Source organism: Panulirus ornatus, chromosome 56 (assembly GCF_036320965.1).
Source record: "Panulirus ornatus isolate Po-2019 chromosome 56, ASM3632096v1, whole genome shotgun sequence".
Lineage (NCBI taxonomy): Eukaryota > Metazoa > Arthropoda > Malacostraca > Decapoda > Palinuridae > Panulirus > Panulirus ornatus.
In genome coordinates this window covers 1986158-2001720 of record NC_092279.1, presented here as the reverse complement: position 1 = coordinate 2001720, position 15563 = coordinate 1986158, and the positions used below count along the sequence as shown (strand labels likewise).

The 15563-nt window shown below is 44.2% G+C and overlaps 1 protein-coding gene across 1 annotated transcript in view; it reads right to left on the bottom strand.

Annotated features, from left to right (window-relative positions):
* Window positions 1-609: 609 nt before the first annotated feature.
* The window catches only part of LOC139765815 (sodium- and chloride-dependent GABA transporter 2-like), a 39374-nt gene continuing 24420 nt past the window's right edge, over window positions 610-15563 (bottom strand). Inside the window, exons 4-12 of the mRNA XM_071693609.1 lie at window positions 14571-14681; window positions 12531-12679; window positions 12182-12300; window positions 10390-10621; window positions 9306-9427; window positions 7973-8101; window positions 7147-7350; window positions 5564-5734; window positions 610-4973 (exon numbers count right to left, since the gene is read on the bottom strand). Coding sequence (XP_071549710.1) covers window positions 4848-4973; window positions 5564-5734; window positions 7147-7350; window positions 7973-8101; window positions 9306-9427; window positions 10390-10621; window positions 12182-12300; window positions 12531-12679; window positions 14571-14681 — 1363 coding nt within the window. The 3' untranslated portion in view covers window positions 610-4847. The remainder of the gene's footprint in view (window positions 4974-5563; window positions 5735-7146; window positions 7351-7972; window positions 8102-9305; window positions 9428-10389; window positions 10622-12181; window positions 12301-12530; window positions 12680-14570; window positions 14682-15563) is intronic.

The following is a 15563-nucleotide window of genomic DNA, read 5'->3' as shown; positions in this document are numbered from 1 at the left end:
ATATATATATATATATATATATATATATATATATATATATATATATATATATATATATATATATATAGTCTGATTTATAAGGTTCGATGCTCAGGCGAAATTCCAGGTCTTTAAACATATATATATATATATATATATATATATATATATATATATATATATATATATATATATATTAGTTCGTTCGGCAGACCAACGCGATCTCTGGTGTGTTAACCTGACACAATACTAGGGGACTGGAGCGAATGTTAATTGCAACAGGTGGAGGGGCAGTACGCGACTGCACGCAGCAGAGCGGTGTGGAACGTAGCTAAAGTGAGATAGTTCCCTGTGGAGATATAATACAGATGGTGAATTATAATTAAGATGGTGAATTATAATTAACATGGTGAATTATAATTAAGATGGTGAATTATAATTAAGATGGTGAATTATAATTAAGGTGGTGAATTATAATAAAGATGGTGAATTCAGTTCTTCAAAAGTGCTAGGTAAGATCTGGAGAAAGGTCTTATGGAAAGACCAATTTTGGCAAGAGGCGAGAAACAGCGTGATATATATATATAAAGTATCTAAGTAATGGTTACTCCTGCCTTTAATGTTAGTTAATGTGTGTGTGTGTGTGTGTGTGTGTGTGTGTGGAATGCTTTCAATTTTCGTTTGTCCGCGAAGATAAGGATATCATAAAAGCCTAAGTGATTTTGACGGCGGATAAACATGATGTAAAAAGCTCGTAACGTTTAATATCCTAGTCGCGTCTTCCCTTCTGCTCCCCGCCTCTACTGCTGTGCAATCAGCTACTTCCCCGTACACCATCAGTCCTCACAGATTAATGCAATACATTCCAACGGCTTTTTTTGTTCCTTCAACAGCGATTTTTATGACTTTCTCTTTATGTGTTTTGGCAGCTCAAAGCCTTAAAAACTAGACAAGTTCACAGAACTTAATATCCAATACAACAAGCTCAAGGGGCTTTTGTCCCAGTGGATGATAATTTTTTTTTTTTTTTCATGTTCCTTACAAACCAACATGACAAAGTTTATCTACTGTGCCTGCCTGCTGATAGCCCTCATCTTCCTCATGCCCCCAGGAAACACAGCCCCATGATGCCTGTGTGAACGGGACTTCCTAAAATAGGAAAAAAATAAAATATATATATATATATTTTCCATTATCCTTTTCAAGAGCATGGAAGACAATTTCGAGCATTTTCTCTTTTTTTTTTATATATATATATATTTTTTTGTGTGTGTGTGTGTTTTGGTTTCGTGATGGGCGAATTGTGCATTTAATACGTTGCAGTGATGATGTTTGAATAACAATAAATGTGAATGAAAATTAGGAGTATATGAATTCAAGCAAAGGCATCTTTTTTTTAGACGATGGTGGGCGAATAACTATAATGACCTAACCTAGCCAGCACTTTTATTAGAACTCCATGTCGCTACTACGTTCTATTTTCTTTTTTATACATTTTTATATCCCTTTACGTTCAAAGTGAACTGTTAATCAAACTAGTCTTTGGTGAACACCGGTTTTAGCTGCAATCTATGCATATGAAGACTTGAAAAAAGCAATCATAGAATCGGAATATTTAAGAAAAAATGATTCATAGTCTTCAATTAATATCAGCCAATGTATATATAATTCCTTGAAATTAAGACATATCTTATTAATACTGTCTGTTACTATGATCACTTCCATTTTCAGATATTGAGTCGAAATTGTCCCATCTTTTTTTCTTTTTTTTTTTGGCCAATGTGTCCAAATTTTGTCGACCTAACAATTTTTTTTTTTGGCCAATATGTCCAATTTTGACAACCTTATATAAACAAAATAATTGTGTTATGTCCATCAACGACCAAAGCCATACCCTACAAGGCAAAATGTCTTGTTAACAAGTCCCTTTTTAAGTCTCATAGTAACGGGGACAAGTGATGTGAAAAATAAGGATGATCATTAGGTAACTTAGGATATATATATATATATATATATATATATATATATATATATATATATATATATATATATATATATATATATATACCATCATTGCGAGGCTAATGACTTTACTGGAAGAAAGACTTATGTAGCTTCGTCCTCATGGGGGAATCGCATTCATCAACTGTATTATAACTAACACGGTTTACCTATACATATGTATATATACACACATATATATATAAACAAAAAAAAATGGGGGTTTATACATCATCCATAAGTGACTTTGGTCCAGATATGAGCAATAATGGCACAGAGAGCATGATAACGAATCTAATTACTTCTTTAAATTAATTATGCCTCCGTTATGACAGTTCGACTCTTATCCTATTGCTATCTTACACCAACATTTCTCTACATCTCATCCTACTGTTACTCTTACACCAACATTTCTCTACATCTCATCCTATTGTTATCTTACACCAACATTTCTCTACATCTCATCCTACTGTTACTCTTACACCAACATTTCTCTACATCTCATCCTATTGTTATCTTACACCAACATTTCTCTACATCTCATCCTATTGTTATCTTACACCAACATTTCTCTACATCTCATCCTATTGTTATCTTACACCAACATTTCTCTACATCTCATCCTACTGTTACTCTTACACCAACATTTCTCAACATCTCTCTCTCTCTCTCTGTGTCTGATATTAATGGGCTCTAGTCTGTGTTTGTTTTGTTATCACTAACTCATACTTTGTCATAAGACTTGGAGGAATAGTCTGGGCAAAACCAGACTTATAGAGGTTTGGTCTCTCTTTTCTCCCCTTTTTTTCTATAGTTCTGCAGGAGGACTACCTCGCCCTTCGAGTTCTATGAATATGGGCGAATATGGCACATGACAATCTCTCTCTCTCTCTCTCTCTCTCTCTCTCTCTCTCTCTCTCTCTCTGACACACAAATACTTAAAGTCTAATTAATAACTTGAACATAATGAACGCAATGGTGTTCAATGAGGTTATGTATGTATGTATGTATGTATGTATGTGACACTATGGGAATATACACATGCATGCATGATTATTATGCACTATGTATGACTATGCAGTTATGTTTGATATTATCAATATTATCATTAATCATTATTATTATTATGCACTTTGGCATTATGTATGACATGATTTACATGCTTATGCATGAGAATATGCATGACATTATGCAATTATGTATACATGGCATTATGTGACACACAAGACATGAAATTAAGGAGTGAGACACAAGAGATACTCGGAGGTAATATGCACAAACAGATGATCCATGATTGTGATGGGAGTAGATAAAAACAGATCACTTAAAAGTTATAATAACATCTGGTGATCGAATGCTCTGTATGGCATTGTACGACACCTCCTAACATTAACCTTTGAACAATTCCTACATAGAATTTCCTATATAGTACTCAAAAATCACTCATGTCCGGGGGACTTAGTAAAATTGTACATCACAAAAAAAAAAAGGAAAAAAAAAAATATAGATGGGGGCTCTTCCCACAACACTGTCGAAGTCTATAGACAGCCTAGCTAAAAAAAAAAAAAAAATCTTGGGAGTTGATCATTGTAATGTAAGTCTTTCTTTTGAGGGGGTTGGGTAGGGTTAGGCTCGCCTCAATTTTTCTTCGTCCACATAGAAATCTAGATTGAAACCACGAGAGGTCACTAGTATATACATATATTGCCAGTGACCTTTTAGCAAACAACGGGAGTATTTCTAGTCATTACGATCAACAAACTGAGCATTTGTTATGTTGTGGACGGCGTGTTCCATTTTTAACTTTCTACTTTCTGTTACCACGACCTTCCGCTACATGTAAGGTGTCCAGGAGGCATTTTTCTCATGAGGTACGTGAGAGCAGGGATGGTACCTTTCCCTCTCTTCATCACTCATGTCTGTGTCTCTCTCTTTGTCTCTTCTTCAGCTATGCCGCACTAATTGTAAAGGGTTTTCTTCGGTTGGACTGTCCACAGGTCTAACCAGGATCTTCGGCTTTGGCCACAAAGACATTCTGGCACGTTGTTGTCGCTCAGTGAAGCAGGTCAAATAGGATCTTTCATTGTCATTATTTGAAGGTTGATTGACGAGGGAGAATTGTATTATTATTATTGACGAAGATACGCACCGCAATCCTGGTCAGTTCGGTGTGTGAGACAAGACCTTTCAAAGACCCACCATTAATTGTAGCTATCAAGAAAGAGTTGCACATGAACATTATAATACTGAAATGCTACAAAACCATTTTAGTTTTTTTGTTTGTTTTTTTTTAAAAATGATTATGAATCATCTCGTCGTGTTCTTCACAGTCATTTCAAGTTTCACGTATCGGTTAAGCGAATGCACCAAGAGCCTCAAAATGAACGAGAAAATGATATATTGGGGAGGAACTTTTGGGAGAAAGATTCTTCGAAAAAATCTCCCGTCTACACGAAGCTCTTCACAAGTGCTGCGGTAGCGAACTGGGGTAAAACAATAAGACAAAAAAATCAATGGCTTTCACCGAAGGTTTGCTCCTGGTGCGCGCGCATCGTCTCGCACCCGACGCGCAGGTGGTGATGCCTTCTCTCTCTTTCTTTCTCCCTCTCTTTCCTTACGCCCTCTCATGTGACCATGGGAGTATGGCAAGGTGAGGAGGGGGTGGGTTTCTTGCATCCATACGATGGTTTTTTTGTTTTTGTTTTTTCTATTTCAGAAGACCAGTGACGGTCCATCAGTAAATATGAGGAGAGTCCAGACGACAGCAAGACGAATGGACTATCTCTGGCGCGAGACTGTCTCCTTGAAGAAGTCGGGTCGGATCCCCTTCACCCGCTTCCTCTTGGCTAGCTCCCCTGGAAGGGCGTCTATGCGTTCTCCGTCAGGGGGTCCATGGTCATCGTCTTCTTGTAAGGGAGTTCGGGGTTCTCCTCCCAGTCCTGTGGCCGCAGGTGATGGGCCTTCAGGATGGGACGTGTGGAGGCGATCCATTTCTGTAAGGTGAAGGAAAAAAAAGTGTTGGTATTGGATCTCCCCTTCCCCGTTCATGTGATCGTCTTTGTGATCACACCGGGTCGAAACTCACAGGGAAGGGAAGGAGGTGAAAGCTTATATTTTATAAAGGAAAAGATTTCTATATGTAACAGATATGGAGGGATAGATAAATCTGTCCACTATGGAAGAGAGAAGAGTAAAGGCTTATTCTTTTTTTTTCTTAATCTACTCTCATGATATTAACAGTAAACGGGTCTTGGAAAAGGTACAAAGGCGAGAACCAGATGCCATCACAAGAGATCAAGCAAGAAAAAAACTTGTTTCGTAATATATAAAGAGCTATTTTTGAGGTGCAAGTACGACACATGGAAGGGATTGCACATGAGTCAAATATTCTGAATGCTGACGGTATACGAAAGCTTAAAGAAACTGTACGATAGTAGAAGAAAGAACAAGAGATGGGGACCTACGAGAGTCGAACCCTCTCTCTCTCTCACCCTTTGGTTACCAGACTCGACAAATACCGTCAGTAATAACTTTAGCAGCTGACCTCAGTAAAACAACAACACGCACCCCTTGAAGAGCTTACCTCCCTGAAGGTACCAGGGTACTGGAAGATCTTGTAGATGGCGTAGCAAGGGATCCACAGCAAGGATCCGAGCACCAGGAGCCAGCCCATTCCTTGAGCCCAGAGAGGGTAGACGTACACCTTGTTGTAGGTGAGGGGCGTGTGGAACACTAGGGCAAAGATGACCATACCCTGAGAAGGTGGGAGAGAAGTAGACCATTAACATCGAAGTCCTAATGGAAGGTCTTGTTGTGCCTCAACTGTGTGTTTACACAAGTTCCCCCAAGCTTAATGAGATGATAGATCAGGTGCATTCAGCCTTGATGACACCACTCTACACACACACACACACACACACACACACACACACACACACACACACACATCCTCAACCCGTGTCCTGCGAGTGTTGAAGTGAGCCATGGACTTTCCTCCCCGTATAGAAGTACTTTTTGTAACCTATTTTCTCAACCTCAAGTATTAAGTCTCAGATTAATACAAAGTCCAGAAGCACACAAAAAAAGGTGTTTCCACTGCATCCATTCTCAGACTATTCTTGTTCACAGTTTCATATCGAAGTATTCCCTTGTACTTCCATCATTATATTGATCCATTTCTTCCCTCGTCTAACTCCTCCTCTCCTTTACCTTCAAGTGTTCTATATCCTTTCTGGAACACCTCATCGTCTACCAGAGGGTTCTGCATGAGTGCCCTATCTTAAAAGGCTTCACATCATTGTCTCCTTTTTAGTCTAAAGGCTTCCTCACACCACGTAGCCTTCTCTGGCCTGGATCCAGACCATTCTCCATATTCCAGGCACACCACACACTTCACCCCATCTCACACTTCTCTTACTGACCAAACCTTTCGTGACCCGAGCATACCCGGGTCCCACAAGCCACACACATCAGTCATGAGGGCCGTGTATTCACTCATGGTCACTTCTTGTCGGTCACACGTTAACCCATACTGGGAATAATGACGTAGACAAATCCTTGCCATATATGCAATCAGAGACGTTTGAAGATAATTGTGTATGAGGAATCTAACACTGTCTCTCTGGTTACGAGAGGAGCTTGACTGAGATATCTTGAGTCAGGTGGTTCATTAGATCTCTGAGGAAGGGGTTAAAGGGAGTGTTGAAAGGAGCCTTTGAGAATGCTCATTTATGAGACAGTACTCATAACGAATACAGTCAAGTGTAGATATCACAGCCTCCAATTTTGAGGCAACGGGAGGGTTAAAAGTAAATTTGTCTTGGAGAAAGAAGAGTCATCATCTGCTTCCTGTTCATGAAGTTAGTGAGGGACAGACGCCTCTCTTTCATCATATATCTAACGTCATTACTCCCTTTCTAGTCAAAGGGAACTCTCCAGTTCACATATAGTCTGCGACCACCACTCACACACGTCCTTCAACCCATTCCCAGCGTGTTTGAAACATAAGACCTCTTCTAGACATAAGAAACTGGTGCTTTTTGGTGGGTAAGAAGGTGGAAGGGAGGGAGAGGCCCTTCCACCCACCAAGCTGGGGTTAGAGGGGTTGTGTGTGTGTGTGTGTGTGTGTGTGTGTGTGTGTGTGTGTGTGTGTGTGTGTGTACTGACCAGTGTGAGGCAGGGGGTGATGAACCTCCAGCAGATTTGGAGGTAAGGGTTGATGGTACGACCCAACATCATGGCAATGTTGTCATAGAATCTCTTGGAGCCGTAAACCCAGCCGATGACCATGCACTCGAAGAAGCAGATGGTCAGTAGGATGATCCCGCTAGCTGAGTACGAGTCGAAGATCTGGAACACATACATGCCTCCCTGGAACAAACAAAGGAGCCTAACATTACCAGAATGTCGCGCATGTGTGAAAAATGGACGTAAGGTGCATTCGAATGTGACTCTCAAAGACTTAAAAACTTCTAACTTTAGACCAATTTGATAACAGAAGCCTTAATACATGACTACAGCTGTAGTTTATACTTTAAATGGGCAGTTCAAAAGATGTATTTCTTCAAAGAGAATACATTAAGCTTAGGGAGGGGGGGTCAAGTTATTCTATACCAGGGATCAGCGAGACACATAACATAACATAACATGAGTGACATCGAATCACAAAGTTAGGTAATGACCCAGCAGGAAATACGCCAGCCCTTTGAGATCCCCTCCTCACGCGCCCTTTAAGATCCCCTCCTCACATGCCCTTTGAGATCCCCTCCTCACGCGCCCTTTGAGATCCCCTCCTCACGCGCCCTTTGAGATCCCCTCCTCACATGCCCTTTGAGATCCCCTCCTCACGCGCCCTTTGAGATCCCCTCCTCACGCGCCCTTTAAGATCCCCTCCTCACATGCCCTTTGAGATCCCCTCCTCACATGCCCTTTGAGATCCCCTCCTCACGCGCCCTTTGAGATCCCCTCCTCACGCGCCCTTTGAGAGACTCACCTGCGTGACCATTGTGCAGCCAATGATGAAGTCGAAGAGGCAGACGGCTCCTACCAGGATCTCCCGCCGGCGACCCACACGAAGGTAGCCTGGGAAGAGGTCGACAATGGCCGTCACCACAGACTCCACCTGTGGAGCCAAAAAAGAGAAATGAACAGGTGCTGATCCTCTCTCACTGTCATGCGAGTAAGATGTTACGACTAAAGATAAGAAAGATACGAGAGTGGCTTATCTCTACCTAGCCAAGATGTCAACACCGTCTGAAACCCCCCTCCCTCACCCCAGCTGTGTGCTCTACTGCCTCCTGAAGGAACTCCCTTCAGTCATCTCCTACACGTTCCAGACCTACACACACCTCCTCCATGGTTCCAGGACTAATGCCCTAAAATCTCTCAGCCATTCCAGACATCTCTGTCTGGTGGTACTTCAAGAACCCCCTTTCAGTTGCCTTCCACTCGTTCCAGACCTACACACCACCTCCATGGTTCCATGACCAATGCCCCAAAATCTCTCAGTCATTCCAGACATATCGAAGTGTTAATTCCTTTTCCAGAACTGCAAACACTAGTGATCCCCCAGAACTCACGTGGAGGAATGTAATCCCCAGAGACACACACACCCTGAGACACACACACTCACACACACACACACACACACACACCCTTTAAGGACCCGAGACCCAGACGTCACCCTAACGCCCTTGGGGAATCACCACGCTGACGTCAGAGATCACCCATAACTGCTCAGAATCCAGTCCAGAAGGAAGCCCTCCAGAGACCTTGTGCTGACTCCAGCAGAAGGTCACGTCACCTCGTCACAGGTCTTCTGCCGCCACCGCCACCCACCCACCACCTCCAGGCTTGCTCAAGCCCCACAACTGCTCGGTGGGATGGCCAGAAATAACGACCCGAGTGCTCACACCTGCCGTCTGAAGACTAAGAGCGACGTAACCATATAGGTGTTTACACCTGAGGTTTGAAGACTGGTTAACCCTCTGGTAACACCAAAAAGTAGCCACACCTGGCCCTATAAGTCACTTTATAAGTGATACTTATTTACCCATAAAGTAACAGCCCACTTGCTCCTAAAGACCTGCCAAGTAACCACCCGTCACTATCAAATACCCGCTCCCACACACACACACACAGACGACTGCAGCCGGAGGAGACCCGCTCCCCCACACACACACACACAGACGACTGCAGCCGGAGGAGACCCGCTCCCCCACACACACACACACACAGACGACTGCAGCCGGAGGAGACCCGCTCCCCCCCACACACACAGACGACTGCAGCCGGAGGAGACCCTGAACGTGGTGCAAGGTGCTGACCTGAACAAACTGAGAGTCCAACCCGACCATGAGGATCATGCAGAAGAAGAGTGCAGACCACAGGGGAGCCAGGGGCATAGCCGCCATGGCTTTTGGGTACGCGATGAACGCCAAGCCTGGACCTGGAAGGACAGAAAGAGAAAAAACGTGAACAAAGTCGAATTTAGAAATCACAAGTCATTAAGAAACAAATTAGTATAATGTATCTTAATGATATCAAATTCCACTCACTTTACTTGTAGTTGTGAATGAGATGAACTGTTGTAAATTCAATTTACAGAAACGATATTTACAGATTTACAGACGTTATTAATTACTCTTAAGATCTATTCAATAGGTGTTGAGGGACACTGATCTACCTCTGGTCTCTTAAAGTGGGTAAGGACAGAAATGGGGTCAGGATGGACGGCAGACGGGGGTCAAGCTGGACAGGTTTGACACAGATGGGCTTGGGATAGACAGGTTCAGGAGAGATGAGGTCGTGAAGAACAGGTTTCGGGAGGGATGGGGGTCGTGTTTACAAGTGGTCTAGCCAGAGGGGGTCGTGTTGTTGAAGCTGGTCAGGCAAGTGGGAAGAGGAGGAGAGAGGGGTCGTTCTAGAGGTGGTCCAGGGGGAAGGGGGTCGTCCTCCTGAAGGTGTTCAGGTAGTGATGGTTAAGCGAGGATGGTCATGGTATAGTTGGTCATGGCACAGGGGGACCATCCAACCAAGGTGCAAAGGTCTAGAGAGAGTGTGTGTGTGTGGGGAATGGGTAACGTCAGGCTAAACGAGATGAAGCGAGGAGGATCCAAGGACTTGATACAAGACTTGCTGGTCTCAGGGGACCAGCCTGAAGGGGATGAGGGTAGAGGCTTCAGGATAGATAAGGCCTCGAACTTAAGAGTGAGGGGAGATGAGGAGGAGGAGGCATGATGGTAGGAAGGGCCAAGATGCCCGGGGCAGAGTGGCCTGACCTCAAATGAGGCCAGAGAGGAGGAGGAAAAGGCCCCACCACCCCACCCTCAACAGTCCACAACAGGTCCACCCTAGTGAAGGCCAACAAAGCCTTTGGAAGAGGACACCTAAGCGCTTGCGAGAGAACACCCACCTGCTCTGCCACCTTCTCCATCGGGAGCTCGAGCTGGTAACTCATGAAGCCGAGGATGCTGAAGATGCCGAAGCCAGCGAAGAGCGAGGTGGAGGAGTTACACAAACAGAGAATGCTGCACTGCTTCATGAAGTTGTTGTTGAACTTGTTGTACGAGCCGAGGGCGATCATCCCACCAAGGGCGACGGCGTAGGAGTAGAACACCTGGGTCCCTGCGTCATTCCACACCTGTAGGGACAAGACGGTCCAACGTGAAGATAGCAGCTCTGTTGGCTTCGCGACCTGTGGACACCACAATCCACATGCCATATGCCCACTTTTTTCAGTACAGTATGACATATTTCAATGTCCTAGATTTGTGGATTTTTTGTTTGGTTTTTGTTTGGTTTTTGGTTTGTTTTTTTTTTTTGTTTTTTTTTCGAAAACAAAATCCAAGATGACAAAACAAAGTAACGCTTTATACTTTGCCAGGGTCTTTGGGGCCATGACAGCTGTGCCATGGCGGAGTCATCATCACTCAGTACTCTGTGCCAGCTAGTCCTTAACTGGTGCCCAACCAACCCACAGCCCGTTTTCTACGAGTGACACGTCTCGTCTGCCAAACTTCAAGAGAAACAGATCTCTCATTTATCATTATCTATCTCTCTTTTTTTATAAGAGTATCATCAAGATCTTTGATCTCCCATGAAATTTATCTCTGCATTGAAGCTCTTATTAGCCACTGATCTACAATCAACCGGGAAACCGCTCTCTTTGGTAGAGACAAGAGAGCTTAAGGGGGGGTTCGTCGAGACGCCAGACGCCCCCACAAAGCCTTCTTGATCAACGGGTCGAGATAGCGGTTCAGGGTTGCAGCAGACCGACTGTGTCTCTCTCTGTCTCTCTTTCTCTCTTTTTTTTTTTTTTTTTTTTTTGGTTCTTTTAAACCACCCACCCGACGCGTGAATCAGTGTGTGTTTGCCAGATAAGGACTAGGTTCAAAAACAGGGGCCAGGGCAAGTTGTTTTGGAACTGACTATCTTTCAGGGGAAAGATGATCGCCAGCGTAACGGGCCCAAATTGGCCACACCTGTGTCCGGAAATGTCAGGCGGCGTTCGGTTGGCATCTCAGAACAAAATATAGCTATGTGAACTCTGGTCTTTTCCTTTTTGGTGGTCTGTATTAACGACCAGCAACTGGTGAATCCAAAAAAGTTGAGACTATAGGTAGAGATAGATCTAAATATATACATACATATATATCTATCTAGATGTATCTATAGCATAACCAACCCTTTTTCTCCCCCCTAACCTGACATTCCTCAAACACAGGTTCGTTCATGCCACACGACTGTCTCTGTCATTCTCCCCCCGGCAACCAAGAGTGACAAGCAACTTGGAACAGAATGAGAGGCATTGAACTTTGGGTGGTGAAGATCCCTAGCCACACGTCCACCACTTGAGGAAGTGGCTACGAGCGTAACTGGGCGTGAAGCTTCGAAGAACGTCACGCTCGGATGAACAACGGTTTCATAAGAAGTATTTATTTTCTTCTAGTACACAAGACATAACATGGCATAGAATAAATGGAATTTATTACTTAATATTTCGTTTTTCTTTTTGCCTTTGAAACAAGAAGTAAATGAGCAGCACAACAATTGATAGACAAAAGGTGTTGGGGAGGAGACTTGTGGATGCCTGAACATAATACGTGAAGTTTACCTGCTAGTCATGAAGGACGTGGAACCAAGACGGAACAGCCCGCAGACGCGACCCAGAAGCTTTGGTCCTGAAAACACTGGTTATTACCTGATAGTCGAGGACTTTCTCCCATTTGGGTTCGAGGTAGAATCGAATACCCTCAGACGCTCCTGGCAGCGTCGCGCCACGAACCAGCAGAGCCGTGAGCATCACATACGGGAAAGTGGCTGTAAGGATCTCTCGTTAGTAGAGCATCATCATCATATCAAATCACTTCTGAAAGATAATCCTGGTTAATACAGAGCGCCGGTTCACTCTCGTCTCGGGGGCGGTGTTTGCGATTAAGGCAGCTATTTCACATTATGCCAAGTATAGCAAAATGGGGGAGGAAGTGATTGGCCGGTGATGATCGCTGTGCTCTGCTCGAGAAAGAGGCACCTCGGGGCCAAACACGTACCTGTGAAATACATAATCTTCCCCGTGACCTTCACGCCTTTCCAGATGGCGAAGTAGGTGCAGACCCACGAGAAGAGTAGGGTGCCGAAGAGTGGCCAGACCATGTCGCCCAAGATCTCAACGCCGTCTGTTATCTGGAGCACTCGGTGGCTGGAAGGAAGGGAAAAATGGGAGCTCTGTAAGTCTCCTGGAATCAGTGTGGTTGGAGGGAAGAAAATGGGAGCTCTTTAAGGCTCATGGAAGCAGTGGTTGGAGGGAAGAAAATGGGAGCTCTTTAAGGCTCATGGAATCAGTGGTTGGAGGGAAGAAAATGGGAGCTCTTTAAGGCTCATGGAAGCAGTGGTTGGAGGGAAGAAAATGGGAGCTCTTTAAGGCTCATGGAATCAGTGGTTCGAGGGAAGAAAATGGGAGCGCTTTAAGGCTCATGGAATCAGTGACTGGAAAGAAGAAAACGGGGCTCTGTAAGTCTCCTGGAATCAGTGGTTGGAGGGAAGAAAATGGGAGCTCTTTAAGGCTCATGGAATCAGTGACTGGAAGGAAGATAATGGGGCTCTTTTAAGTGTTATGGACTCAATGACTGAAAGGAAGAAAACGGGACTGTTTAAGACTCATGGAATCAGTGACTGGAAAGAAGAAAACGGAACTCTTTATGTGTTCTGGACTCAATGGCCGAAGGAAGAAAACGGGACTTCTAAAATCTCATGACCTCAGTAAGATAAATATAAAAAAAACACATCAATAACCACATCAATTATAGAAGATAAACACTGTGTGATGGCCCTAATTAGGGCACTCAGTTGCCCATGACATCGTCTCAGCTAACGTTGAGAAAGAAGGAAAGTGAATCTGGTGCATTTTCGACAGGCTGACCAATCTACTTCGGCCGGTAGCTTTAGTCCCGTTTGACATTTCCACTCCCGTTCATCATTCCAGACTAAGAGCCTTCCCAGTACTCACTAGCGAATGCCCATGTCATAGCAGGAGGTTGAACACTTGGGGCGCCTCTACTCATACGTGACTTGATTAAGGAAGGTTATGGCCAATGAAGATGTCACAGACAAGGTCGGTATGAGACGTTTGGATCAGCCGAGCCAGTATTGTAAATGGTTTGATCATGACTTATGCACATGCAGTGGAGAAGACTCGTTGGCGTGTGAGCCACGGGAGTGTGGCATTGCTCTGAGTCACTGGTCAGTCACGGTGCCGTCGTCAGTCAATGGTGAGTCACGTTGCCCTATGTCCATTGCGAGTAATTCGCTCTGATTCACTTGGTGAATTAACTTTAAACCAAAGGTCAGGTAACATGCCGACTGCAGCGCAGACTCACGCACTGTGATGCAAGGTGTAATATAGTTATAGAGTTCTCTGTATATATATACACAGCCAGTCCTATAGGGTATCTCAACTTGACTTATCAGAACAACGCCCTCTGAGCAGATAGCGAATGACTATTACTTGATAGGCGTGCAGAGGAGAGACTCTTGGATGTGAATGTGCTGAGAAGAAGGCAGAGGGTTGGTGGAATGTCTAATCATGACCCTGTGGAGGGGCGAGGGTGAAGGTATGCAAAGGATTTAAGATAAAAAGAAACGTAAAGAAATATCAAAATAGGAAAGAGCAGAAGTTAATAATCTGTTGAAGGATGCAGACGTCACTTTCGCGTCCTGTCCATCGAGACATTCCACAATTTCTAGAACATTTCTCGCACACGTCATTATCCCCGGGATGGTCAGTTACCCTTTTAACCCTCACGTCAGTCTATCGGGAGTAGATAGAAATAAGCTACAACCACCTGTAACGCCTCCGTCACAAGCCTGTGTGTTACTATTAGTCTGTATGGTCGAAGACATGTAATTTCCTTACAGTTAACACGTACAATTAATCTTCAGTTTAGCTGTTCCATTCACCTTTCAAAAACGAGTCTTTACTTCCTCTCACACTTGACAATGTAAGACTCAGCCACACACTGATCATCACACACTGTCACTCAACCTTCCTCTCCTCATACACACTAGGGGACAAAACGGATGGCAGAACTTACTCCCAGAACTCGACCACAGAATCTCTTGGGGTAATGTTTCTGTCCTTCAGCTCTTGAATAATGGGATGGTTCGTATTTCCAGCGAAGGACACACAGGCCTCAGTGTTCCACCTGCAGGAAGGAAACGAGAGGAACAGTGATGAGACTTACACTTTCATTTCAGTGAGGTAAATAAAGATGGAAATTAAGAATAAATCAAACATGGAACATCAGATGTTATATGACAGTGCACTCTACTGTCCACCTTACTCCAAGCCTGACCCACACACGTCTCGACATTCCAAGAGTATCTTTTTACCAAAAGCTACTGCGACTATAAGCCTCGAAACTCGTTCATTCAGTTGGCCTATCTGAGGTCGGATCATTTGAGCAGATACCGCATGATCGGGACCTACAATAAGCAATCTGTTGATTTCATTCAGGGCCTCTTGCACAGACACGTACACCGCCCAAGATACGAATCGTAATCCCACACCAGAGTGTCCTGATGACAATATACCAAACTCATTGTATGACGATATATCTGTGTCAGACCTCCAGTGCTGTGGCTAACATCAGCACGGCGGAAGAACCTTCTCCCAGTGTTTGACCACTACGGTCATCCACACCCACACACAGACTTATAGAGCAACGGCATCTATCAAACCTCAAGAGCTTGGAATTTGGCCAAATGACTAGCAGTAGCAGGGCTCCTCTCCATGGCTCAGGGAGCCTAAGCAACCGCGAGTACCAAGCCATCACGACCCAAATTCAAAGTCGAGCGACCATCAACCTGCCGTACATACACGGCACATTGTCCACGGCCAGAGCACGACCACTACCACCACCACCACCAAGGTCCAGGGATGTGTGTCGGAATACAAGGCTACCTCAGCCACAATGTCATGCGAGTCTGGCGCAAAAAAAAAAAATCTCAGGATTCCAAAGCACTCTCGAGTTACGAGGAGGATGACAGATAATCATTACAGGAGATGCACAGTGTGTGCTGGGGGT